The sequence below is a fragment of the Drosophila erecta genome, unplaced genomic scaffold (genome assembly GCF_003286155.1).
Source record: "Drosophila erecta strain 14021-0224.00,06,07 unplaced genomic scaffold, DereRS2 tig00000055-arrow-pilon, whole genome shotgun sequence".
NCBI lineage: Eukaryota > Metazoa > Arthropoda > Insecta > Diptera > Drosophilidae > Drosophila > Drosophila erecta.
The window spans coordinates 15,195,086-15,220,483 of NW_020825200.1; the positions used below are offsets into that span (position 1 = coordinate 15,195,086).

General features: G+C 41.1%; 3 protein-coding genes and 1 pseudogene across 4 annotated transcripts; all 4 read right to left on the minus strand.

The window, feature by feature from the left end:
* Nucleotides 1–5,796: 5,796 nt before the first annotated feature.
* On the minus strand, nt 5,797–8,548 carry LOC6541531 (lipase 1). The gene is made up of 3 exons (XM_001969922.2): nt 7,861–8,548; nt 7,261–7,803; nt 5,797–6,674 (listed from the first exon to the last, which is right to left on the minus strand). The coding sequence occupies exons 1-3, from the start codon at nt 7,972–7,974 to the stop codon at nt 6,126–6,128; spliced, it is 1,206 nt and encodes a 401-aa protein (XP_001969958.1). The 5' UTR covers nt 7,975–8,548; the 3' UTR covers nt 5,797–6,125.
* Nucleotides 8,549–9,130: 582 nt separating this feature from the next.
* Nucleotides 9,131–10,203, minus strand: LOC26526858 (annotated as a pseudogene).
* A 358-nt stretch (nt 10,204–10,561) lies between these two features.
* On the minus strand, nt 10,562–13,208 carry LOC6542019 (lipase 3). 2 transcript variants are annotated; one of them, XM_015159412.2, is made up of 4 exons: nt 12,431–13,208; nt 11,881–12,058; nt 11,467–11,822; nt 10,562–11,247 (listed from the first exon to the last, which is right to left on the minus strand). In XM_015159412.2, the coding sequence occupies exons 1-4, from the start codon at nt 12,641–12,643 to the stop codon at nt 10,696–10,698; spliced, it is 1,299 nt and encodes a 432-aa protein (XP_015014898.1). In that variant the 5' UTR covers nt 12,644–13,208; the 3' UTR covers nt 10,562–10,695. The 2 variants fall into 2 exon arrangements, with proteins under 2 accessions (XP_015014898.1, XP_001969959.1); XM_001969923.3 differs by having other exon boundaries at nt 11,461–11,822; nt 12,431–13,207.
* A 10,429-nt stretch (nt 13,209–23,637) lies between these two features.
* LOC6543329 (leucine-rich repeat protein 1) lies at nt 23,638–25,323 on the minus strand. Its single transcript, XM_001969924.3, has 2 exons — nt 24,629–25,323; nt 23,638–24,567 (listed from the first exon to the last, which is right to left on the minus strand). Exons 1-2 carry the CDS (start codon nt 25,199–25,201, stop codon nt 23,854–23,856), a joined length of 1,287 nt encoding a protein of 428 aa, XP_001969960.1. The 5' UTR covers nt 25,202–25,323; the 3' UTR covers nt 23,638–23,853.
* Between the last annotated feature and the right edge of the window lie 75 nt (nt 25,324–25,398).

Consider the following 25,398-nt stretch of genomic DNA (forward strand, 5'->3'; position numbering starts at 1 on the left):
GCGCATGCATAAAAACGCAATAATAACAGTGTGTCCTCGCCACGCCATCCCGAAATAGCAGAAATACTTTGGCCACCGCGGGTGCGAAACATTTTTTGCACTTTTCCCTGCTTTTTTCCTGGAAAGCTGGACGGGGAAAACGAAGCGCGAAGAAGAGCAGCAAATTTTTTGACTGGCGGCGTTTTAGCCTGGCTTTTGGTGTATCTGTCTCTGCAGCTCCCCACTCCAAGCCCCACTTGTTTCCTTTATAAACGCGGTTGTACACCCATAGACTCCCCGTTTTGAATCTTTCGTGCGTTTCGTCGAGCTCCAAAGGGGCAGCGGCCACAGGAGCGGGCAGGATTCGCTATCCGTCGTCATTGTCGGGTTAACAAACACACCCACACCCACACACACGCAAACAGCAAAAAATACTTTGGCCATAAAAACCATAACCGAATGGCAATCAGCAAGGACGTTTTGCATGCCCTTTCTGTTGGGAAACAGCTTTAAAAGTCGTGTTCCAAGTATAAAATGCATAATTTTTTAATGTTAGCTACAAACATTTTGTACTTTTTATTATCTTTTTTAAAGCCAGTTATTTGTTGGTTTATGTATTTTTATTTTGGTGCTCTTAAAAGGACACCTTTGAATACTTTAAAGTAATATAAGCATATATTTTGGGAAATGTAAACAGCACCTTCAATACAATTAGTTAGTGGCATGCTGCCAAGACAATCTTAATTTCGAGAAGCTACGAAGGCAGCAATGACAGCTGCACAAATATTTGCAGGGTATCACAAGGGGATTCTTTTATTCAACTTCGGCGGACAATATGTAAAAAGTTTAACCAAAACTACAGAATGGAGTTGCCAAAGCCGTGGAGAAAAAAGACACAGGCAGCCTGGCGAACAGTTGTTGCTCCGTGGAGTCCTTGCAGCGCTCGCTCGTTCAGGATAACATCGCCAAATGAGATTAGGAAGGACATTCGCGTATTTAACACAGACGGACGCAACTGAAACTGCTACCAAGAGCGGAGCATCGTGGTAACTGGTAACTGGTTACCAGTAGGATATCCTGACTGCCTGTTAGCCCGTTCGGACTGCAGCCACACTGGCAGGATGAGGTCCTGTCCCGCTGCTGCTGCTGGGTAGCCATTCTGTGGGTTTTCATTCGTTTTTCGTTTTTGGGGAAAATGTTCAACAGGGGAATTTTGGGGGATGTGGGGCTTGCGTGGGGTGGTCAGACTGCTAATATTGTGTACCATGCTTAGCGCCTCTGTTGTCATTGCAGGAAGTTGCAACAGTTTGAGGCATTGTAATTGCTTTTTTGTTTGTCCCTGCGAGGCAAGGGGCTTTTTGGGTTCCCCAGACCATCTCGAATTGCAGCAAATTTTTAATTAGTTTTTTTGATTTTTTTCATTGTCATTTTCGGGGCAATTTTTATGTTTCCACCGCCTGAGGTTCAGCAACTGACACCAGCCTTAAATTGGGTTTTCAAAGGATTTTTGGTTGGTCGGGGGAGTGGCGGGTTCAGACACATTTGCTAACGAGTTAAAGCGAAGATAAACCGAGAGTTATGCTCCTTGACAAATCGTTTGCTGTTCATTTTTGGGTGCGGAGATGTAAGTGAAACATTAATAGCCAACCTCTAAGGTTTCATTTTAACATTCCTACAAGGTCTTAACGCTTTTTTATGGTATGTTAGACTCCAAGTTGGACTCCTCCTGCATTTACAATTACATTAATTAAAATGCAATTTCTTGCAGAAATCCAAAAGCTTATCCTTTGTATCTGCGTTCCTGAAAATAAAAAATCCAACCGCAGAGTACAAACCAAAAACAGCTGCTCAAAGTTCTACCCCAAACCTCAAAATAAACAAAAACAGAGCACGTATAATTAAATACGTTGTGAGTATTCCATTGCGGGAAAGTTCACACAGGGAAAGCCAAAGCAAATCTTGCATCTGGTGGCGTCCATGGTGGAAACTTCATTGCAATTATGAAATTTTAGACATTTTGATGTACTGCAGCATGTAAAGCTCCCCTTGCCTTCCATTCTTTGTTGTCCAAAAAAAGATGGCCAGCAAAGTTGTTTGGCTAGGAAAACATGAGACGAGTGTCGACGATATGGGAATTGTAAAAAGAAGTTATTGCTACCAGTCGGGTGGGTTTTTGGTGGGTGGAAATCAAATTGGGCATTTGATTATGAAATCAGATACTTTTTTGGGCTTGCAGTTTTCACTGGCAAAACGTACATTAATATTGTTGGTAATTGCTTTGCGTTGTTTGGGGTACCATTAAAGAAAACCCGTATCTAATATCACACAATTTACGCATTTTTAAAGATAGTTCTTTAATACGCCGAGGTAATCTAAAAATTCCAATAAGCCGTAAAACTCAATGGGTTGGATATAAATTCACTTTTATTTCCAACAGTAATTGAAAGTACATTTTCCCACCGAATTGAGCAACCGATGGCTGTAAGCAACGGATGAGTTGTGTTGGTCCAGGGAAGAACCACATAACATCAATTATAAATGCACTCGATAAATTATTTCCAAGTATTAACCTGGCTTTCAGGCACTTCAACGGCAGTGGCCCATGTGGATGGGAATTTATACTCTAGCATAAGTACCTTTCATGGCTAGGTGTGTATTTACAAAAATTATTTTCAGTTTACTTTAGTTTACAGTTAGTTTGCCAAGGAAAACTAAACCGAAGAGTGTTCTTCTTACTTGAACTCTGTTTTTCATTTTCCTTCCAGCATAATTTTGTGTGTGTTTGTAAGTGTGTGTGTGTTTAGGTGAGCTTAAAATGGCCACATTCGTGCACGTGCTTGTGCACTGGTGTTGGTGTTAAGCACTTCCGGTTGGCTGCTCGACTGCTCACCTGACATCCGCTCCCCACTTCGAAGGACTCCGGGGGCTGGGAGAATCCTCTGTGGCTTCGACCCGCACTTGCACCTCTTGGCTTCTGACAGATCCCCATTTTCCACTGCCATCCACTCCCACGTGATGGTTTGATTTTTCATTAAGTTTTCAGGGGGAGCTGCAGCGTAAGTCACTTCTTTCTTGGTTTTCTTTTCACCGGGTATCGTTAGTAAAAATTATTTTCAATTAGCCAGCTACACAACTGCTGTACAGCGAAATGGATGGGCCACAGTTTTCGGTTTCCTTATTTGGATTCCCAAGCTCGCTGCTTTCCACTTTCCTTATTGGCCTCAAAAATGCAAGGAAATCGGGCACAGCTGTGGATAAAAATGGTGCACGAAGCCAACGTTCAGTTTACACATATGCGGAGCAGATATTGATTTAAATTCATATTTTTACGTGTTCAGCATAAAAATGCATATAAAATATACTTAGCTTGTTTGTAATTATTAAAGTGTAGTGACGTGACAGAAGTCTACTCTAACATGCACACTTGGACATACAAAATATATTAAAACTGATAAAATATTTCATATTATTTGACAGCTAATAATTTAATAATATGCATCGATTTATTTGTTTGCAAAAGTTGACAGATACCAAATAATATTGTAAAAATATCAAATTTTACAAAAGTGTAGAGGATTGGCCAAAGTTTTAGAAGCATTACTGCTGACAATTAAGAAGCATTTAAATAATGGCCTATTAAATTAGAGTGCAATTGCAAACTTAATGGTAATTGAAGTAGTTGCGGGCTACTTAATCCTGCTGCGCTTGGAAATGCCCTTTAATTTCAAAAGCCGGACTCCCGAAAGTAGACAACACTTGGTGTGCTTGCCGTTGTTGCAGCTGACAAGCCAAAGAGTTCCAGTTGTTGGTAGTTTCCCCGCCCGAAAAACAATGGCAAAACAATGCGGTGGGCGTGGCCAATGCGCCCCTCTCCAACCACAACAGCTGGTGCTTGACCTAAGCCTGGCCAGAATTGGGAAAGAAAGCCAAACACTCAAAGTTTACCCCTTTGTAGCCCATTCAAATGCAAATCGGTGCGCAAATCTTCAAATGGCTTCGATTGGTTTTCTGGCCTCGGCTTTTGTTTCTGCCGGCAAACTGTGCCACGCAGAGAGGTCCTGGACAAAGGACCTGCTGTCTTTGGGCACTTCTAATCGGACTCCGGAGAAACATGTGGAGGCATTAAACAATGGTGGCCACAGAATTTGAATGAATTTTCCCAAAAACCAAATTGACAATTTAATTTGCTGCTGAGCGTTGTTTTCAGTGCCCCTTTCCAGTGCCTCTCCATATCTTCCTCTGTTTTTGAAACTTTATGAGGCCAAGTCCCATTTGCATTTCTGTGAGAACTCGATTTCCGCTCGGTCAAGTGACATGATTGATACTCCGGGCGCCAGGCGTCTGAATGATTCCATTGGATCGGGATTGGGCTTGGGAGTGAGAGTGGACGTGGGTATGTCCTTGCCTCGCCCGTCGTCTGCGGGCGTAAAAACAACACCCCGGGGCTGTGACATCTCCGGTCATGTCCAGCAGTCGGTGGCGACACACGGGCGGAGTCCGCAGACGGACATGCCCATGGAGACGGGACATGCAGCCGGGCGAGGAGAACAATGCACCGAAGGGGAGGAGGAGCAGCGCATCACATCAAGTAGCCGACACGTTGCAGCTTACAAAGTTGTGTAAAATGATTTTTGTGCCCAGCGCTGACTACCAGAAAAGAGGGACTCAAGCAGTTCGTGAGCTCAAAGGTTTGGTCCTCCATGGAGGGAATTCCTGAAATTAAGCTTGAGATGGAGGGGTTAAGATAATAATGGGACATCAGACCAGTAGAGGTGCTTAGAAAACAGACAGAAATTGTAGTTTTATGAATATTTGCAGGAGCAATATAAATAGACCAAGCAATTAAACGATTCAGCTAAAATCAGTTTTTGTATTACATTATAAAGCAGTAATTAATAGTTAATTACATTTGCCAGCGTGCTGAACATCTTCATTCCAGGGTAAAGATCCATCGAGTTCGCCCAACCAACTCAGAGTTAGCTGGTTTGATTTTCGGTTTAATATGATTTCCAGCATAAACCTCGCCTCTGTGCAATCAGCCCGAATTCTCCACATTCTTCTGTGAGCAGTTTATTCGGCCTTTATTTTAGAAATTGAAACTAGTGGCAGCCCGTCCTCTGGGGCGGCGTATCGAATGCTTGTTTGTTCTACTGGTTTCGGACTCAGACTGCAAACAATTAAGTTTGCATCTATGGAGTGACACTTTTATTTTCTTGTGGTTTGCAGGCACACCCCAAAAAGGACTCGCACACATGCACACACATGCACAGACATATGTGTGCACGGTGTCAGTGGCAATTTCGGTTTTTTGGCAACTGCACGGAGTCCTGGAGGGGACTTTCCCCCTTCGAAGTGTCAGATGCAATGGAGTTTTAAATAAAATGTACTTGCAATAAATTTGCAGCAGCTCTATAGAAATATATTATCAGCATATGCTGGCAACTGCTGTTTTTTTTTTTGGCACGCCACAAGCCTCTTGTCCGATTTAAATATTTAATCTGATTTCATGTTTCAGTGCGTTTCATGGTAATTTACAATAAGTCTGCTGTTGAGTGAGTCAGTGCGCAAAGAAAGCAACAAAATTTCAAATGTATTTACAGCAGCTTTGCCTTCTGAATATTTATGCATTCAAGTGACGTTCAGCACTTTAATTGGGCCCACAATAATTACTTTAAAGATTCAGTTTGTCCACGTTCAAGCCAACTTGGGAGTTATGCCAAAGTAATTTGGAATTCGGGCTTAATAATTGTGCTGTATAAAGTCTCTTAAAGCTGCTCGAGTTAACACACAGCAAATATAGCAACTCAGCTAAACAACTCAAATTGATTTGACTTTAATTAACATCGTTTTATCTTCCAAATGGTGCTTACATTTGAAAGCCATATATGATGATTATTAGTAATTAAGCCACTTATCTATATTTACTATTACGTATAAAAGTAAGCTGTAATTGAGCTATTTTAAAATATTAACATTACTAATTGTAGTAGTAGTGTACATTTGTCTAAGTAAAACTAAACAGCTTCTTAAGCTTCCTAAAAACCAAATTAACTAAACATTTAGATAACACAGAAAATGGGGTCCTACTTCTTAAGACATTGATATTTACGTACATTTGGATTGGTATAATATTAAATTTAGACCCTCTACACTTCGCCATTGTCCACTTTCCGCATAAGTTCTATCACGCGATCGTTGATGGCGGTTTTCACGTCTTTCCCCAAAATAAAGATGATGTGGTTGTACAGAGGATCTGGATATAGGTAATCGAGCACTACATTTGGCAGGATATCACGTAACCGAACCACATCCTTGACGGATGCTAGGCGATCGTTTTTACCGTAGTACAGTGCCACCTTGCAGTCGACGTTAGTTAGTTTGTACTGTGGCGGGTTGTCGGCTCCGTGGTTTCTTCGATTCTCCCAGGTGCTGTAGTGGTTATACTTGAAGAATCCTCCGCTGTGGATCTGCTGGCCATAGTGATCCAGGGACTTAACCGATGTTCCCGAGGGTGTGTGTCCCGTTAAGAGCGGAATGAGCGTGGAGTTGAATTGGGCGTAATCCACGCCCATGATTTCCATAATGAAGTATGTGCAGGTGTTCTGGAAGGCGAAGCTGCAGATCTTCTGGATCAGACTTCGCCACACCTCGTTCTCCGGCGGCAATTCGTAAATTCCAAACGTTCTGGCGAAGGACTGAAAGTCAAACAGGTTGATGATATAGTATTATAGTTCGTATTATAGTTATACCCGTTAATCGTAGAGTAAAGGGGTATACTAGATTCGTTGAAAAGTATGTAACAGGCAGAAGAAAGCGTTTCCGACCATATAAAGTATATATATTCTTAGCTCTAAATATTTCTGGCGCAATTCTCTAAAAAACTGCATTTAAATTTAGAAATTAATTTTTTTTAGAATTTTTTTTATTTCCGGAACTAAAAGCTAGAATGTTGAGATTAAGCATGAAGCTTCCAGAGACATAGACGGAGCGCAAGTTTGTTGCCAGGCCCACACTTTTGAAAAATGTTGTGATACTTTGAAATTTTTTGTATATCTTGTAAAGTTCTATAGATTTACAAAAAAAAGTTTGCCACGCCCACACATTTTAAAAATTTGTAAGTCTTTTTTTCATTTTATTATTTGTTACCCAATTTCTACCGATATTCCAGAAACTATTGAAATTTCTCGTTTGCACTTCCACTAGCTGAGTAACGGGTATCTGATAGTCGGGGAACTCGACTCTAGCATTCTATCTTGTTTTATATGTATTCTGTTTACTTACCACCAACGGTCTCAAGTACTTTACAAAAGTGAGAAGAATCGGTGAATCGATGTAGTCCCAATATACAACCGGAGCCAGGGCCTGCATAAGTTTGATCTTTTTCATGTAGGCCGGTTTCTCACTGCCCATCACAAAGAAGGATGTAGTGCCCTGTGAGTGGCCCACATAGTGGAGCTGATCGAAGCCCTTGCTCCTCGCAAGGACATAATCAATGGCCGCTGGAAGATCGTACATCCCGAGCTCATGGAAGGAGAAGTTCCAGAACTGCGGCTGGTATCGGTGGTATCGCTTGTGCTTCCGTGAATACCGATTGCCCCTCGTGTTCAGTAGCCAAACATCGTATCCCTGATCGCTGAGCAGGTAGCCCAAGGACCTTTGGGGGCCCAGTATCACAAAGGTCACCGAACTGTCACCCAGGCCATGTACCAACAACACGGGCTGTCCTCCGGGCCTGGGAATGCGATGAGCCGTAAGGACGAAGCCGTCCTTGGCCTGGATCTTGTGGGTTTCCGCCGGATACCCATACTTCCTGATCAGATCCGGCTGGGTGGATATTAAAATATATTACTTGAATTATGTATCATAATTGTATGTTGTTACCGTGTTCAGGCTGGCATCCTCCAATATATTTTTGTCCACCTTAATCAAGTCGCCGAAAGCGGTATCACAGAAAATAAAAAGGCAAATCAAACTGCCCCACCAGCTTCTAAGCATTTTGCCCTCCTAAAACTTAACTTAGATCTCAGCTATTTGCAGCATGCACTTTAAATGCGGGAACTAATGCAAGCCAACTAAATTGGCCAATCAATTACTTTGGGCCGGATATGATTGTGTTAATAGTGCATGTGGAAAATTGTTTTAAGTTGGCTTTAATCGATTTGGGAAAGATTTGCTTGCTGCTTCCTTCCTTTTTTCCGACATTTTAGTTTACTCTCCGATTTAGTTTAGTTGCATTGCACAGTAACTTAATTGTTTTTTCAATAATTTTATACATCTTTTTATAACTTATACATTTTATAGAAGTTTATCATTTAAAACTTAAAGTTTTTAACTTTAAAACTTTAATTAACTGCATCATTTATTGTAGATTTTTTATTTCTGTGCCTTTTTATTCATAATTCCTGTTATAGAATTCAAAATTCTAATATCATCCCATATATAATTCTGTATTTTTCGCAATCAAAATCCTGTCCGATTAAACTTCCTGCAATTAATTGGCAGGCGTAAAGCTGTTTGAATTAGAACCGCTCCCGTTGCGCGATCAATTGCCACTGAGCAATGAAATTTAGTCGTGTGCCATTTTTGATCCGAGCAGCTAATTTAAGCTGGCGATGCTAGTTAGTCGCTCCCCTCCTTGAACCGATTCTATCTCACGTGAATCAGGTCAATCAATATGCATAAAACAGCAACCTCTCATTGTTTAGATTGCATTAAACGAGTTTCCCCAGCACGGTGTATGGAAGTGGAAGTGGATATAACAACAGCTTGACAGTTGGATAAGGTCGCGTAAAATTGATGTGAAAGCATAGGTAAACTTATATGCGGGTATTATATAGAATAGAATTTGAAGCGAAACCGGTTTGCAAGCGAAAATAATTATTTAGCTAACACGCTCCTAAACTATTTAATTAAATAAATGTAAGGCGATTAAATGAAATCCAAGGATAGTGACTTAAAGCGATAACTTCTTTTGTACAAGCGTATTCAGCCGCTTATATATTTGTACACAATATCATTATGCAAATGCGTTTATTGAAAAAATTTGTCATGATTAATTAAATGCGATTTATCAATCGGTATACCTTGTCGGCTTCGGAAAAACCATTGGTTATACATTCAATGCTTTAAAACTGGAAAGTTGCAAGGACTAATGCTTTTATTTGATAATTCATATATCATTCACATCATTTAAATATGAAGACATTGACTATCGCCATCAATGTAGGAGTATGAAACTACCGATTCCATAACTCCAAGCACTTGATACCAGAGAAGTTTCATTGCATCTTGGCCCAGATCAGATCAAAGTGGTTAAAGTTTTCATTCGGGACGAGGTACGACGAGGCATTTCCACATCTTCCGGCGAAACCAAAGCTTTTGGCATAATAAATAGCTACCTTTGCCTTGACTTTCTCCACTTCATAAGGAGGAGGCGTCAGGCTTCCATAATGAAGGTAGTTCCACAGTCCGTAGTCAAACTGCTGAAATTTCCCAGAGTTCCGCATCTGTCCGTAAAGGTGCATCTGAACCACGATCGGCAACATCGTTTGGTTCAGTTGCTGGCTATTGAATACGAAAATGAGGAAGAAACGATTCTGGCAGAGGCTGCTGGAAATAATATCCTGCCAGGCAACACTGTTGCTGGGCAGAAACTCATTGTATCCAGCCGATCTAAGGACTAAGACATTAACCAGATATTGGTTAAAATGTAATAAAAACTTGACGATTCATAAACGTTCGGCAACTGCAGTATCCTAAAAAGCCAAAAAATTCACAATGGAACTGCGACAATGGGTTAGGAAGGCCACTGGAGGCAAAGCCTGCATCATAAGGATTTTATCCATGTACTTCGGTTTCTCGCTAGCCAGAATCCACAAGATAGCTGATCCCTGGGAGTGCCCAAGGTAGTGCAACTGACCGAACCCAGATTTCATCAGTACGAAAGGCACTGTGTAATTATCGCCATCAATCAATTGAAACTGGAAAAAAGAGGAACAAACATATTTCAGATAACTATTACCCTTGAATACTTTGAGTATACGAATATGTAGTATTTAGAAACTACGAAAAATCAGGGTGAAATCCGACTTCTAAAGTAAGAGCTATTACCTGCCAGCTATATACTTACTCTCACATAAGTTATGATATATACTATATACTTTTCGAGTGATTCTTTGGAAACCCCTCAATTACAATGGACTTCCTTTGTTTTATTCCAAACATTACTAATAGCTGGAACCCGAGTGAGCTAATCGTATCCAACGATAAGAAGAAATTGGGATGACGAAGGCAGCGACATCTGACTTTATTAGAGGAAAAGTCTATTGATCCGCTGAATACAAGTTCCAAGTGGAAACTGAAGTAAAGTTTTGGGGTACAAAAAAGATTTTTACAAAGGCGATAAAAATGCAAAACTTTAATCTATGCATCGAATTTACTTTTAGCGCCTGTGTCACAACTTAAATACTTTTTTAAATAAATACCATTAATGTTAATAACGCAAAAAGTTATTTGCTTGACAATATCGAATTCAAATTTTTAATGATTTAATTTTTTAAGAATTACACTTTATGGAATTGAATATTATTGTAATTTATTTTAATTCGCTTTCATCATTTGAAAATCGTCTTATTTTTGAATAAACAATAAATACCTAACTAGTCTAAATATAATATACTGTGAATAACTAAATGATAACCATATACCCATACCCCTTTAGATAATTGAATTTTCATGATTTTGCATTATTTCCAACATCCGGTCCCACAAAAGTTCCCGGGCATCGATGCCCCAGATGAAATCCAAATGGTTGAAGTCCTTGTTCTCCACCAGATATTTCTCCACCACATTGGGCAGCATGCTGTACAGCATTTCCACATCCTCTGGTGGGGCCAGCCAATCATTTTGGCCATAATATAGGGCCACCTTGGCTTGTACATTCTCCAGGTGGTAGGATGGCGGCTCAATGGTGCCATAGATCCAGTGGTTCCTGAGCCATCCGTGATCGTACTGCCGGAAAGCTTCAGACCTTTTGAGCTGCCCATAGTGCTGCATCTGCTTGGTGGAGGCTCCGGCCGGAGAATGACCCACGATCACTGGCAGCATAGTCTCGTTCAGCTGGAGCTTGTCGAATCCGGTGGTCAGGAAGATGACGTTCGAACAGATCTCCTTCGTAATGGTCGTCTCGTCGCAGATGATCCGGTTGAACATGCTGATGAACTCATTCTTGGGCAGGAACTCGTGAACGCCAATCAACTTGAGCACCAACTAAAAAGGAAATAATATAAGTTGACATGGACAAGTTTAATGAGAAGAGATGGGGAAGACGGATATTTTGCACTGGATATAACCTTTAAAATAGCTTAGTCGTAACCAATTGTATTTACTGAAATGCCTTCCTTTGGATATCTCAATATCACCGACATTCCAATGCAAAAACGCTCTTCGAAAGGATGGGATAAATAGGATGGGGTAACTTACGCTCACCGATAGGTGCCACTCAGCCAGGAAGTTGACCACGGGACTGCGGCAGTGCTTCAGGAATGCCACTGGCGCCAATGCCTGCATCAGAATGATCTTGTCCATATACTCCGGCCTCTCGCTGGCCATGATCCAGAACACCACGGTTCCCTGGGAGTGGCCAATGTAGTGCAATTGGCTGACTTCCGTAGAATTGAGGATGTAGTCGATCGTGGCGGGCATATCGTGCTTGCCCATCTCATGGAATGTGAAGTCCCAGAACTTGGCATGGTGTGTGCTGTACTTAACGTGCTTTCTCGAGTACGTATTGCCCCGAACATTCGCCATCCAGACATCGTACCCCTGATCGTAGAGCAGGTAACCTTTGGAACAGAGCAATGCAATCAGTACGGGACATTCGGAGATAGCCTATGATCTTACCAAGTCCCTTGTTCGGTCCCATCATCACCCAGGTGGCCGAGCTATCCAGTAGTCCGTGCACCAGAAGCACTGGAGTTGCTCCCGGTCTAGCGATCCTGTGTAGGGTGAGGATGTATCCATCATCCGTCTCCAAGGTGTGATTCTCCGCCGGGTAGCCGTACTTCTTGATCAGACTGAACTGCGGAAGGAAAACGAGCACAAATCTGTAATTAACTCATGTTTTCTCTTATCCATTTTTTATAATTAGACTGATTTCTGATTGATCTCTCTTTAAGTAGATTAAAATTGGATTTTTTAAGTGTATGAATCTATTACCGGCAGTTTTAATCAGTAATTAAATTTATGTGCCCAAATTCATCAAAGTAATTATTTTTCCTAATAATTAGGGAAATGTAATAAAACAAAAGCTCCCTATGCAAACGTAATACCGCAATATAATGCGATGACCGCATTTGCCTAACATCTTGACACCTTTTAGCAGTAAATTTGAAATATTACTACTAGCTCTTTTATTGGCGTTGACATCTACCGATTATTGGCATCAACTTACCGTATTTAAATGCGAATCCTCCATAATATTGGGATCCACATCGGTCTCCAGCCGCACATTGCTGTCCAACACTACAGTTCTTCCCAAAAAGGTCGGTGTTTTGAAGTTAACGTTGAACAGAGTTACGTCTCCGAGTGATAATGATATGGCCACGACGATGCCCGACTGCAGTAGGCAGAGACTAAGGGCCACAATTAGCAATTTTGCCGACATTATTTCAGCAGTTTTACGACCGAGCTCAGCGGGTATATTATTATACAATAGATCTATGGCTCTGTGGATGTGGATGCGATCGATGCGAGGCACAATTGTTGACTGATGGCAGTCCCGATTGAAGGCAACAAAGAAACCTTCTGTGAACGCGAGAAATTCGACACTGCCCACACGACATATATTCGAGTAATCAGCACTCGTACAATACTTTCGAGGGAATTGAATCACTGGGGCACAGTGTAAGCTGTGCCCGCCGATAACCTGACTGCCTTCGTCACTGGCCAATAGTTGATAAGCCGTGAGTCCGGCTCGCAATGGCTTTGACTTTGGAACCACTTACGCACGAGATGTCAAATCCGCCGGCCCCCAGCGGCAACTGAAGAAGATGTTTTGTCGTTATTCCGATTTTGATTTCGATTCCATACCCCAAGGGGATCCACCTTGGCAACATTCGCTCGGCGGGTAAACAAACAATCCAACATGTTGCCAGGCCAATTGATTCGCCCGAGCTCAGCTTAGCTCTTCAACCCAACTCTCCCCATGGAAAAATAACAACTGGTTGTTGCTCTGCTCAGCCGGAAAGAGAAATATGAAATATTATTAATTACAACCACGCTTTGTGAAAACTGTGATTCATTGCTGGCTCGTTTTCCAGATGCATGCAAATCAACAGATACTTTATTACTACTTATTACTATTTGCTTAGAATAGCACCCCTTAACTCTAAGTTGCAATCTTTAATACAAAAATTCTGTAGAGATTAGCACTGAATTAGAACTAATCAGGCAAAGTCCACCCCTGAGACTATAAATAAAAAGCATCAATTAAACTATTATCTGGCTTAGGAGACCTTTAAATACTTGCATTGAGTTGGGAGACCCACTACCACTTTCCTTGATCTCCACTCAATTTTATTGATAACTTACAAGTCATATTAGTTTATGAAATCAACATGTAATACAATCAACCTTGATGGTAGATACAAATTTCAAGCTTTGCCTAGAGAAGTAATAAATAAATGTTTTTATGGCAAATGTATTCATGGGTTACTCGTCAAAATATATAAACTATGTATGCCTCCATTGGCTAATTTAGGCTTTTAGCTAAGTCAAAAGCGAACGTTTCCTGCTAATTTAAAATCAAGCGGATTAAGTGATTTCTAATAAAGGTCTCATTTTGCAAAATATATCACAACCACAATTGAATTGTAAGCTAAAACCACAGAACTGACTTAAAATAAGTATGCTGCCTTATTAAGACAAAATTCATTTTATACATGACCTAAAATGATATATAATATATTGTGTGAAATAGCATGCACATTTTTAAAGAAAACATAAATAATTTGCTAATATGTATAAATTAAATATTTAAACAAAATATAAAAAATATTGTTATCAACTAGCAAATCGCAGACAAAGTTGAGCATTAAAAATCCTCACACTTTTTAAAATGCGATTAGCTTATTTTCTTATAAATATTTAAATAAGCGCCGCAGCTATTTGATTTATTCAAATTAGTGCAAAGATTTTTTAAAATATTATACCAGTTGCGCTGTGAATTTTCATTCTCGTCCATCAACATTGAATAACAACCTTCCTCATAGCGAACCCGAAGTTTTTGGTCAACAAGTTACTCATACGCATACCGGCGGCAACAAAATAAGCGATTACCTATTAATTATTTACCGATCAAAGTGCAATCAACGACGCCAGACGGAGGAATATGAGTGTTATTTTAGCTATCTATACACATTTATAAATTTTATCGCACTTTAGCGGAGGGCGTGGCAAGGGACCGATAACCGAATCCAAATCAGACACACGAATTGAAATTAATTTTAGAAATTTCGTATTTGCTAGAGGTAAACACAAATAAAGATGAATTGGGGGAAATTATAGAATATAGGCTGTCTGCCTATCTCGCTGTCCATTTGTGGGAGTTGAGTTAAGTAGAACCGAGTGTTATTCAATTACCAAGTGTAGCTCATTCTGCATTTAACGAGCAAATAAACACGCACTCGCACACAGTGGCAGGTTGTCACACAGATACTAAACACACTGAAAATATGACACGCACTCCCAGAAAATCGGCAAATTTTATTTGTATTTTTCGGTAAATTACGAATTATTAAAGGAATAATTATCGAATATTACTTTTTACAGTCAACGCTACACACAAACAAATTGATTAATCAGCATTAACACTGAAATATTTGTAATATAAGGAATTTATAATATATGATGCCTAACTTCTTTGTTTTCGTTGATGTTGGGTTTTGAGTTTTTTTCAGTGTATATACGCAGATACAGCTCCATTTGCGGCGACAGCTACGCAGTTACTTGCTATGCAAATCAGAGCGAACAATGCGCAGTTCATTAAATGGGCTGCTGAGCATAAATGTATAAATTTATGCATGTTATTATCGCCCCCACCCCGCCCTTTGAACTCCCTTACAATCGGACATTTGCAATGTCAGCTACAAACTGCATTATCATATGAAAAGTAATCCGACTCTACCCAAAACTCGTTTTGTTTCGGCAACATTTTGCAGCTGGCAACATGCTGCCATCACTAATCGAGATTTTCACCAATTCAATGGCATTTGAAGTTAATTTTCGAATTATTCACTGGGCGGTTGGATTTTTCTGGTTGCAAATATTGAAATTCTCCTGCGAACCCCACAAATTCATGGCTTTCGGCCATTTTAATTTTCCGCTTGGGCATTTGAATCAGTGACCACAAGCCGCAAGCGATTTTTACTGCCACAAACTGACGCCGATTGACTTAAAAAGTTACATTCAAACTTTTATTGGTTCCCAAAGAGAAAGGCAGGAAAGTTGGCGTAGAATCCCCGAAATTCAATGGAAATCCAATAACAAATATTATTCCAAAGCTATGTGAAAATGGGTCAGCAAAAATAGCAATTGGAGATAATGCCTATCTAAATATTTGTGAAAAACTAAATGCGATTAGAAAATACATTTTTTTGTTTTAAATAGGTCAGGCAGTACGTTTTCTTTCTACTCATACAATATCGCTAGATTTAAAATTGTTTCTTCGGCTACCTTTAACACTGACACACATAAGATAATAGATTATCTCCAACCTTATCTTAAAATTCTACACGGCCAAATATTTCTGACAAACTACTTAACTCGCCCTTTGGCGTAAATAGTATTAAAAGGACTTTAACTTTTCCTGTGGCAACAAGTTAAATTCCTTTTCCGCAATGCTAAATACTTTAACTTCAAAAGAGCCCCCAAAATTCCCAGAAAAGCACACACAAGAAATCTGTTGAAGCATTGAAACTGCGACCTACTAAACACTTCGCATCGAAAAGGGGGCGAAATCAATGTGTAAATCTCGTAGGATGCGGGCGTTTTGGGACCTCTGGAATTGGGGAGGATGGGTACGAAGGGTATGATATAATGGGGAATTCCCTCGCCAGAAGACAAATTTCGCATACACCCGAGTGCGAGGCTGAGCCCGTAAGTGCTCAGTGTGTCAATGTGGCAAATGTATCTGTATCTGGCATCAGTGTATCTTTTTGTATCTGCACCTCAGCGCTAAGCCTCCGAAACACGTACGTACTTCGCAGTACTCAGCTCGTTGCTCGGATCAATTTCCAGAACAAGATTTATGCGCTCGCCAAAAAGGGCCCATAAAATATTTATTGTTTTCAAGTTGCAGGGCCCTGATAAGCGGCTGAAAAAGTGAGGGCTGGCTCACGGATAACAGAACAAAGAGCAACAGGATCAATCCTTATCCTTATCCTGTAATGCGATACCCGTTCGATTGGCAAAAGAAGGGGGCTTGATATATTACCTTTAAATAGAAATGTATTTTCATGCTGGGCAAGAAATTAAAATGAGCATAGCGTATGAAGCCACAAAAATCAATTTCAATTATTAATGGGTATATCAATTTAATTATTTAATCAATTAATTGATTACTGCAAAAACATTAAAATTCTTTAATACATTTAATAAATTTTAATAAAATGTATATCTAGTTTTTTTCTGTTTGTATTTGAGCAACTAAAATAATTACCTACTTTTAGTAAATAATTATCATATTGTAAAGATGTTAGTAAATATTAAATTAAAGACATCAAATCCTGAACGACAATTTGAAGTACATTATGTATCCAATTTTTCCGCACATTTGCACACGTAAAATTCAAATACATTTAATTCCTGCGTCTGAGCTTAACCCTTCAATGGCCGCAACATCTGCAGCGATTTATACCAATAATTAACTGTCAACTGCAGCCACCATACACACGTCGGAATTTTCCGCTTTTCCTTTTCCCTCCTGCTAAGCGACACCTTGAGGGATCGGCAGTCCTACACTGGAGATTATAGGCAATCCTGCAGGCTGCCTCTGGAAATGTGAGAAATGAAAAATGTAAATAAATTTTGACGATTGTTTGGCGGCAGGGAGGCAGGGTGATTTATAAAAATGTGCGAGAAAAATGATTTTTGCACGCCTCAGGGCCGCTGACAGGCCCAAACATCAGCCATCATCCACTGCTGCTCCTTCCAGCTGCCAAAGTCATTAACTCGACAAACCGCCAACGTCAGCCGAGCAGCTAGAGATGGGACACACATCAATGTATCTAAAGAATTGTAGGAGATATTCGGATATTTTACAATGATCAATATCGTATTTATTCCTAGATATATGATGATGGAGATCATATCAATATATCCAATAAACTTATTAGGCTTCTGACAATGATCACTATTGTATTTATCCCTGATATTTGAAAATTGCAATGGGATGCATATCTAGATCTAATATATCTAAAGAAGGTAGAAGGGATATTTAGGTTTTTAACAATTATCAATATGGTATTATCCCCAGATACACAAAGATGATTCTGTAAGGATAAGTTAAGAAAGTAATTATATTAAAGTTGATATGCTTATGCTCTCAGTACAAAAGACATTCGTTCTATACCATATACTTTAATAAAATAAGTTGTTTTGCAGTTCCTGTTCCTTTTGTTATAGTTTTATGTCGAATATATTTAACCTCAGAATATATCAAACTTTAAATTATTTAAAATTCCCTGAAGCTCTGTTCAACATGTTTATATATTATTATTATTTTTATAGTACTACTATAAGTAATACCCATCTCCAGATGCGGCAGCGACGTCGGCAGAGGCGACTTATGTGTAAGTGGAGCGGAAGTGCACCCTCACACACACATACACACACACAGTGGGCGCACTGTGAGGTGAAGTGAAGGCAACTCGAAAAATGTTAAGGCATTCGTTATGTCAACAAGCAACAATGAGCAAGTGGGAGTGGCACGGGGAGGAGGATGGAAGGGAGATCCTTGTTAGGCACATTACATCACTCATTTCGAAGCAGCCTGTGCGCCTGTCCTTGCGAAGTGCTTGTGTTTGTGATTGTAAGTCGGGAGTTTCCTAACGACCAAGTTGCCTCTGCCCCGGCATCCTTTTTTAATGAAGTGTAGCTCCTGTTTTCGCCACCGGGCCCACTTCCTTTTTTCATCCAGCTTGCAATTGCAGCCAAGCGACAAATGCCGCGCATTCCCATTTGTGGTGGAGCACCCAGCGAACTCGGGGAACCCAGAAAACCCGGAGAAGTGAAGGAGCCGGGCTCCCTGGATCTGGGACTCCGCCGACTCTGTGGCCTTTTCTGCTTTGTGGCACGTTCACGATTCCTGTTTGCGTTTTGTTTTTCTGCCTTTTGCCGTTAAAGGTATACAAATCTCTCGCTTCGGTGAATCCCAAGTGGAAAATGCGTTAATTGGGCATTAAATGGAAAATTCTTTGACTGGGTCTATTTTTTCGGCTGTTTCCCATGTTTTTTTTTCATGTAAGGGACTTTTATGTAATAGTTACTCTCTCCTCTGATTTATAATATTTAATTTCCGACTAACATTTTTCTCTAAATATCGCTTAGTTGGATGCCCACTTTCATGGCACTTAGTTTCCAGCCCAGACAACTTCATCGCTCCACCTGTGCCACCTGCTGGTTCAATCAACTAATAAACTCCCCCAGCCGACGGCGACTGCAAAGTGATTATTGATTTAATTACACATCAAAGCAGCGAAGAAGATCAAGGCGTAAGGATGGGTTGTGGATGGTGGGAGTTGGCAATCAATGGTAATATACGGAGAGGTACGTCATCATCGCCGGGAACCAGGAACCGGCAACCGAAAGCTCGGCTGCTGTCGTCACTATGCCAAAGTAATAAAATGCTAATGAATTAATTTTCGCAGGAACCTTGCAATAAAGTTGGGTCCCCCTGCCACTTTGCGCCCTTAACTGCTTCTGATATTTAACATTTACGTTGGCCCGAAGACATGCCGGCGAGTGCATTAAATTTAACGAACTCCTATTAGACCGGGCTCCAAAATGAATTATGCATTTAATATTATTATTAAACATTTTAGTAGCCCATCAAAGACGGCTGCAAATATTTGATGTTGTTACATTTTAATCATCTCCCTGCCCCTGTTTACACAAGGGGGCAATTCAAATTGGAAACGCTCCCTAAATAGTTGCATTAAACAAATATTTCGGATGGCAGAAGGAGTCGGAAGTAGGCAAAAGCAATTTCCTAGTCACAGATTTGATTTTGTTTGTCGAAGCGGTGCGGCATAAAATCGTTTGCCAAATGCCAAATGCCAAAGCGCTCAGATACAGATGCGGTATCTGTGAGACACAGTATCTGCGAGATACATTCGGCTAATGAAATGCACGCTCCGCCATGCCCATTCCCCTCCGGAAAACTGGGCAAATAATCAACTCCGGAGCGGGAACAACAATAAGGACCACAGTGGAATCGAGCTGCCTAAGAGCTCGTAAAAAAACTCGCCACACGATAAAAATCAAAGGGAAATATCTGCCAACTTGAATTCAATGGGATGGCCAGCGAACTGCACTCGACTGGTGGATACCCAGTCCTATTTTCTGTCGTATAATACCAATACTCCAGTAAATTCTTCAATAAAGTGTAGAAATAGAGTGCAGACCAAAACATTGAAAAATTTAAATATTTTAAATTTAAATAAATTTTACTAAGCCAGGAAGTAAAGCAATAAATAGGACACTAGCAGTACATTTTATTATGGAGTACAGATTTCCATACATTACAGATTTCGAATGGCCTTAGCTACCCATTCAACTTCCGGAATACCCTAGAGGAGCGCCCGCCTCTGCTGACCGCAAAGCAAAACTTTTTGCGTCCGATTTATGCGGCAATATTTTGCTTTGAAATCGCTTCGTGGCCAACACGCAGTGCCACCCACCGCCCAACCACCCAACCGCCCAGCGGAGCACAAAGACAAACACAAATACAACCTGTGGCATTCATTCGCCTGCCTGAGTTTCGGTTAAACGAGAGTTCTATTTACATTTTGCGCTCGAACGCATTTCATCTTTATCTTTTATGCCATGGCAAGCCGAATGGAATCGAGGGGATGAGCATCTAAATTTTAAATTGAAAATTGATTTTCCCCCATGCTCGAGTGTTCGCAATTCCTTGCTGTTTGTCTAGCATTTGATTTTTTTCCATCTAACTGCGCGGATTGGTCAGTTTTTTTTTTTTTTTTTGAGTTTGATTCCGTCTTTGGCCCGCGGTCAGATGGAAGGGAATTCTCTGCGAGATGTCGAATCCGAGGGGTTGGGAATTGGGACCATTTGCCAACATAAGTGCGCCTCAGTGACTTTCGATTCCATATTCAAGGATTGCCCATTCTGATTGATTTTTTCTTGTGCCGTAAATATGGAAAATGCAAGCGAAATGGTATCCCCTATTTGGGCGGCCTTTGCTTTGGAACAGATTGGATTTCTTATCTGATTTCGGATGGGAATACGAGTGTTTTTATATTGTACTTATAAGAAGCAATATCGAGAACGATATCATCAACAAAATGCTAAACTCCAACCTAATTCAAGTTACCTCATAGTTTTATACTTTAAGTTAGCTTTAAATAATAATATTATTATATTATTTTTAGAGCCACTTAATTCATCTTGTCTTTGTTTTAGTTACCTAGCTGTGAGTTATTAATTTCCCTTTTTCTTCCTTAACTTAAGTAACTTAACTTAACTCCCAGTCCTTAGCCGTTCCTTCAGTGTCTCCCCAAGGTAAGTCAACTTTTTCCAACCCCCTTGGCCAATTCTTCGAGTGAGCTTATTGATTTTCTGTGGGTCTTATCTAAATTTGCTGTAACAGTTAGCGGGTAAATTTGAAATATTATTAAGACAAATATACAGGGAGTGAAGGAATGGGAGTTTGGCTCATGGAAGGCGGTCATAAGCCTATCAAAACGTTTTTATTAGATCCCTGCACGCGCCCCAAAAGAAAAGTGAGGGAAAACAGAGGGGGTCGCCGACAGTTTCGCGTGTGTTTGCACTTTTCCGGCCGGTTTTCCAGCTTTTCTTGGGGGGTTGTTGTTATTGTGTTAAAGAAATTGATAGCCGGCGACAAATCATACCTTGAGAGGAGGTCGAAGAACTGGGGCTGCATTTGCTGGATGTTTTTGGGGTGGCTTGTGGCTCCACGGATTATTTGGGCCGTAATGTGGTGTTCCTGCGTTGTTGTTGCACAATTTGCCGGCCTGCTAATAAAATTTGATAAGCCAAAGTGGAGCAGAGCGCCAGACGAGTCCAATAAAATGTTTACCCGCTGCACGCAAATTGGGGATAAATTTTACGTAATGCAGGGGGAGTGACACCCAGACTATCAGACATCCATCCACCCCAGATTCACCCTGGATCTGCCCCCAAGAACACCCGGCAATTGCAAAGTTAATTTGCGCATAAAAATGTTGCCAGGGGAGTCATCTCTAGCCTCCTTCGAGGATTAGCCATAAAAGTGGTCTCCCAGTTAAATTTTTTTTTTTTGGTTTTTTTGCCCGGCCCTTTGATTTATGCCAATGTGTTTTGATTTGCGCCATTTCATTCTATTCTATTTGATGATACCCTGGCCATTACCGTTTTCGGTTTGATGCATGCGAAATGCATTTTTGATGACAGTTAATGGAGTTTTTACTGTCTCCCAACGTGGAGTTTATGTGGCAGTGGAGATTTTTTTGGGGGACTCGCTAAATTTCCATTCCCTTCGCTGACTTGGCACATTTTTTGATGTTGGCTTTTGGTTTTTGGGCGCAGTGCAAATGATTCGGGGTTGGTTGGTTTTATCGGGGGAATGGGAATGGGAATGGAGGCCAGACAGACCAACTTTCGGAACGTTTTTATATGGTCTGGATGGTTTATAGGGATTTCTTACATTTATGGGTGTATAAAATATACAAATTTTCGAGCCAGCAACGTTGTTAGGAGTCTCGTGCTTTCCCTTAAAGTCCTGAACCTTACAGAGCAAAATATGCAAAATGAAAATTATAAAAAAGATTGGGATGACATTTAAACTCTTCTTTTTTAAAGAGATCTCCGAGACTTTTAAGTACACTTTGGTATTTTATTCTATTACACAGACCAATAAGTTATGTTTTACAGTTTAATGCTCTTTAAAAATATTACAAATAAATGTCCTCTATAAATATACATATAAAATGCTGTTATTTTTTACCATTTCCTAAAGAACTCCTAAACCTGTTATGTCATTTCGAACATTCGCAAACTACGTAAATATTTATTTTCCAATTAAACATTACAATCACATTCAACCATAAGCCAAAATTCCATATGCACATAGCAGAGATTTGCCTCCATTAGGCGATCCTATTGCCTCTTTTGGGCTTACTGGCCGAGTCAAATGTAAAGTCATGCCAAATATTTGCGCACACAAAGCGACAAAGTCAGGGCCGAAAAGCAAAAAGGACATCGTGTGGGCAAACACACTTACACACCCGCACACGAATCGACACACGCCCCACCACCAACCACCCAGCCAACCACCCACTCACGCATCTGCATAGCAAACAAAAAGGAAAGTCTGCCAGGGGAGTGGCGGGGATAAGAATGGGGGACGGGAGGCGGAAGCGGAGCCAGGACACTTAAATGCTGCTCAAAATTGGATTTGGAGCAGCCTAGAGAAGTGCTCCACTCCCCCCCACCAAACAGACGAATGCTGATAAACATTTTTATAGTTAGGCTCGAGTTTGCCACAATCATGGCTCATCCTTTTCGCCCTGAAAGGATATTTGCCTTCGCCGCCCGATTCCCCAGCTGCACATTAAAGCCCAGCGAAGGAGCTGGAGTGGTAGAGGTCCTTGAAGGCTGTGCCGCTGTTTATGCTTATTTAAAAAAGTGGCGTCGCCTCCCAGTTTTGATTTGATAAAGCAAAAGAAAAGCAAAGACAGCAAAGAACAGCAAAGAGCGGCAAATGATAAGGAGGCTTACAGGAAATATGAGATATCCCATACTCAGATACCCTTTCAACGGCTTAGAAAATACACAAATGAAATCCTGAGTATTTAGTGTAGAACTCTTTTGATCTTATGTGTCTGGCATAATTCTAAGGTAAAAATCATATTTCTTGAATGACTTCAGCGATGTATTAAGACATACTTGGATTGTAAACATATCGTAAATAATATATTTATAAAAAAAAGAATAGATTTTTTTATAATAGCAAAGTGACAACCAGGTAGTGTAGTAAAATGGATGGACGAATGTGGTGGCAAAGCAAGGAGCTGCACAGTGGAGTGAGTAGGTGAACCGGCTGATAAAAAATCGTTTATGCAAGTCACATACGCACGAAGCTTTTAATAATAAAAACAACGAGCTTCTGTAATACGAAAACAAAGTAAGCAACCAAGCGTGCGTGTGAATGTCTTTATGCCACGGAAATTGTGGTGTGAAGCAGGATTCACTGCATCCAAGGAATATTCAACTTATTGCCCAAAATAAAAATCAATGCCGTATTTTCAAGTTTCTTAGCCTATACATATTCCTTGGATACATTTAATTCGTGTACATTTTCGTAGACTTCTGGTTGTTGCACCAAATCATAGTAACTTATGCAGTATTTTAAAACTAAAGTTTTACAATCGTAAATTCGACTTTATTGGTAGTACAAGTTTAACAAAATGAATGCATAGGGTGAATGAAAACACAACTGAGTAATATAAATCAAAATAAGATTAAGTATTTAAAAATACGTATAAACTGTAATCGATCAATGATGTGGTATGCCAATACTTTTTATAAATCTTTAACTAATAGCTACAAATATGCACCAGCTCACATCTGGCCCAATCAAGAAAAGATTATTCTGAAGAGTTCTTTCAGCGGAACGGATACACTGCAACTAGAGCCGCAGAGAACTACATCCGCGTAGATCTGATGCTCGCGACTATATGTAAGGTTCTTGATGGAGGTGAATTTCGGCTGAACAACCCGCTGGAAGAGGTCCTCCTTGCGCTGGGCGTAGCAGAGCTCGCCACACGGGCACCTGGGAGCCTCACAAATCAGGTCGATGAGCACTGCGGGCACAGAGCCCACCGGCAAAGGCAGCTTATGTTTATCCACAGCCCGGGCTGCCAGAAGCCACAGAGGTTGCGGCGAGTTGGATGCCACCTTTTGCTGAGACATCTGCTGCGCAGCATCCGCATTGAATTCCTTGAAGCAGTTGCCCCACACATCCAACAGGTCGATCCGTAGATCCTCGACGGCAGAAGGCAGGGACTCCAGTTTGTTGCTGCACACATATAGTTTTCGCAGTGCTTGTAACCGACGAATGGCAAAGGGCAGCCGACTCAGCAGGTTGTTGTTGAGGTTTAGCGATACTAGGGCTTCGAATTTAACCAGCGGAGGAGGAAAATAGGTCAGCCCGTTGCCCGAGAGATCCAGCTCGCCGAGCGACTGACTCAGCTTAGTGCCCCGCAGCCAGCACCAATCATTCTTCTCACCCAGTAAGTTGTTGCCCAGGTGCAGCGAGGTCAGGGCAAGGCGACCCAGCTCCGAGGGAATCTAAAAGGCGGAATAAAGCATCAGTTAGTGGACGACGATGATAACTTATTGGCCAACCCACCTTGGTCAGCTTGTTACCGCTGATATCCAGCTTTGTGAGGTTGCGCAGGGTGCATATCTCGAAGCTCAGCTTCACCAGCTGGCTGTTGTTGATGGTCAGCGACTTGAGAGTGCGCGGAAATCCCTTGATGGGATACTCGCTGCGCTTGCTGATTACCATGCGCACCTGGGGCTGTGCCTTCTGCGGAATTGCCGTGGCGGCGGCGATGTTCAGTCTCAGATTGATGGCGTCCTTGCCATCCATGCCCAGCTTGAGGGTCTGCAGGAATCCCTTCAGCTGAATGGGATCGCACTTGATCAGCAGGTTATCTGGCGGCTGTAGGAAGCCAACGGTGGCCTTCCCATCCAGCACAAACTTGGTGTGCACGGCGTGAATGTTATCCTTGACCTTGTAGCGATTCCCAGTCTTGTTTTGTCCACTGAAGAGCACCATTTCCAGCTCCTTCTTGGTGTTCCCATTCGCGTCCCTGGCGCTCTGCTTGTAGCCAATGGCCAGTGTGGATTTCACGGCACGCGGCGTCTTGTTGGCCTGGGTGCTGCGATTAACCACCTGAACCTCGCACAAAATTTTCATGGCGAGGCAATGCTTAGACAATAAACATAAAAAAAGCCGCTAAATAAAACAAATCATTTGTGTTGGCCTCAAGAGTTGCCACCTGGTGGTTAGGACAGCTGATAATATCGCGCTGCCACGCGATAGTTGGGGGTGGACCACATACCGATGTTTGAAGATTGGCTTTTGGAACTAGTTTCGAAGTGCAGCATAAAAAG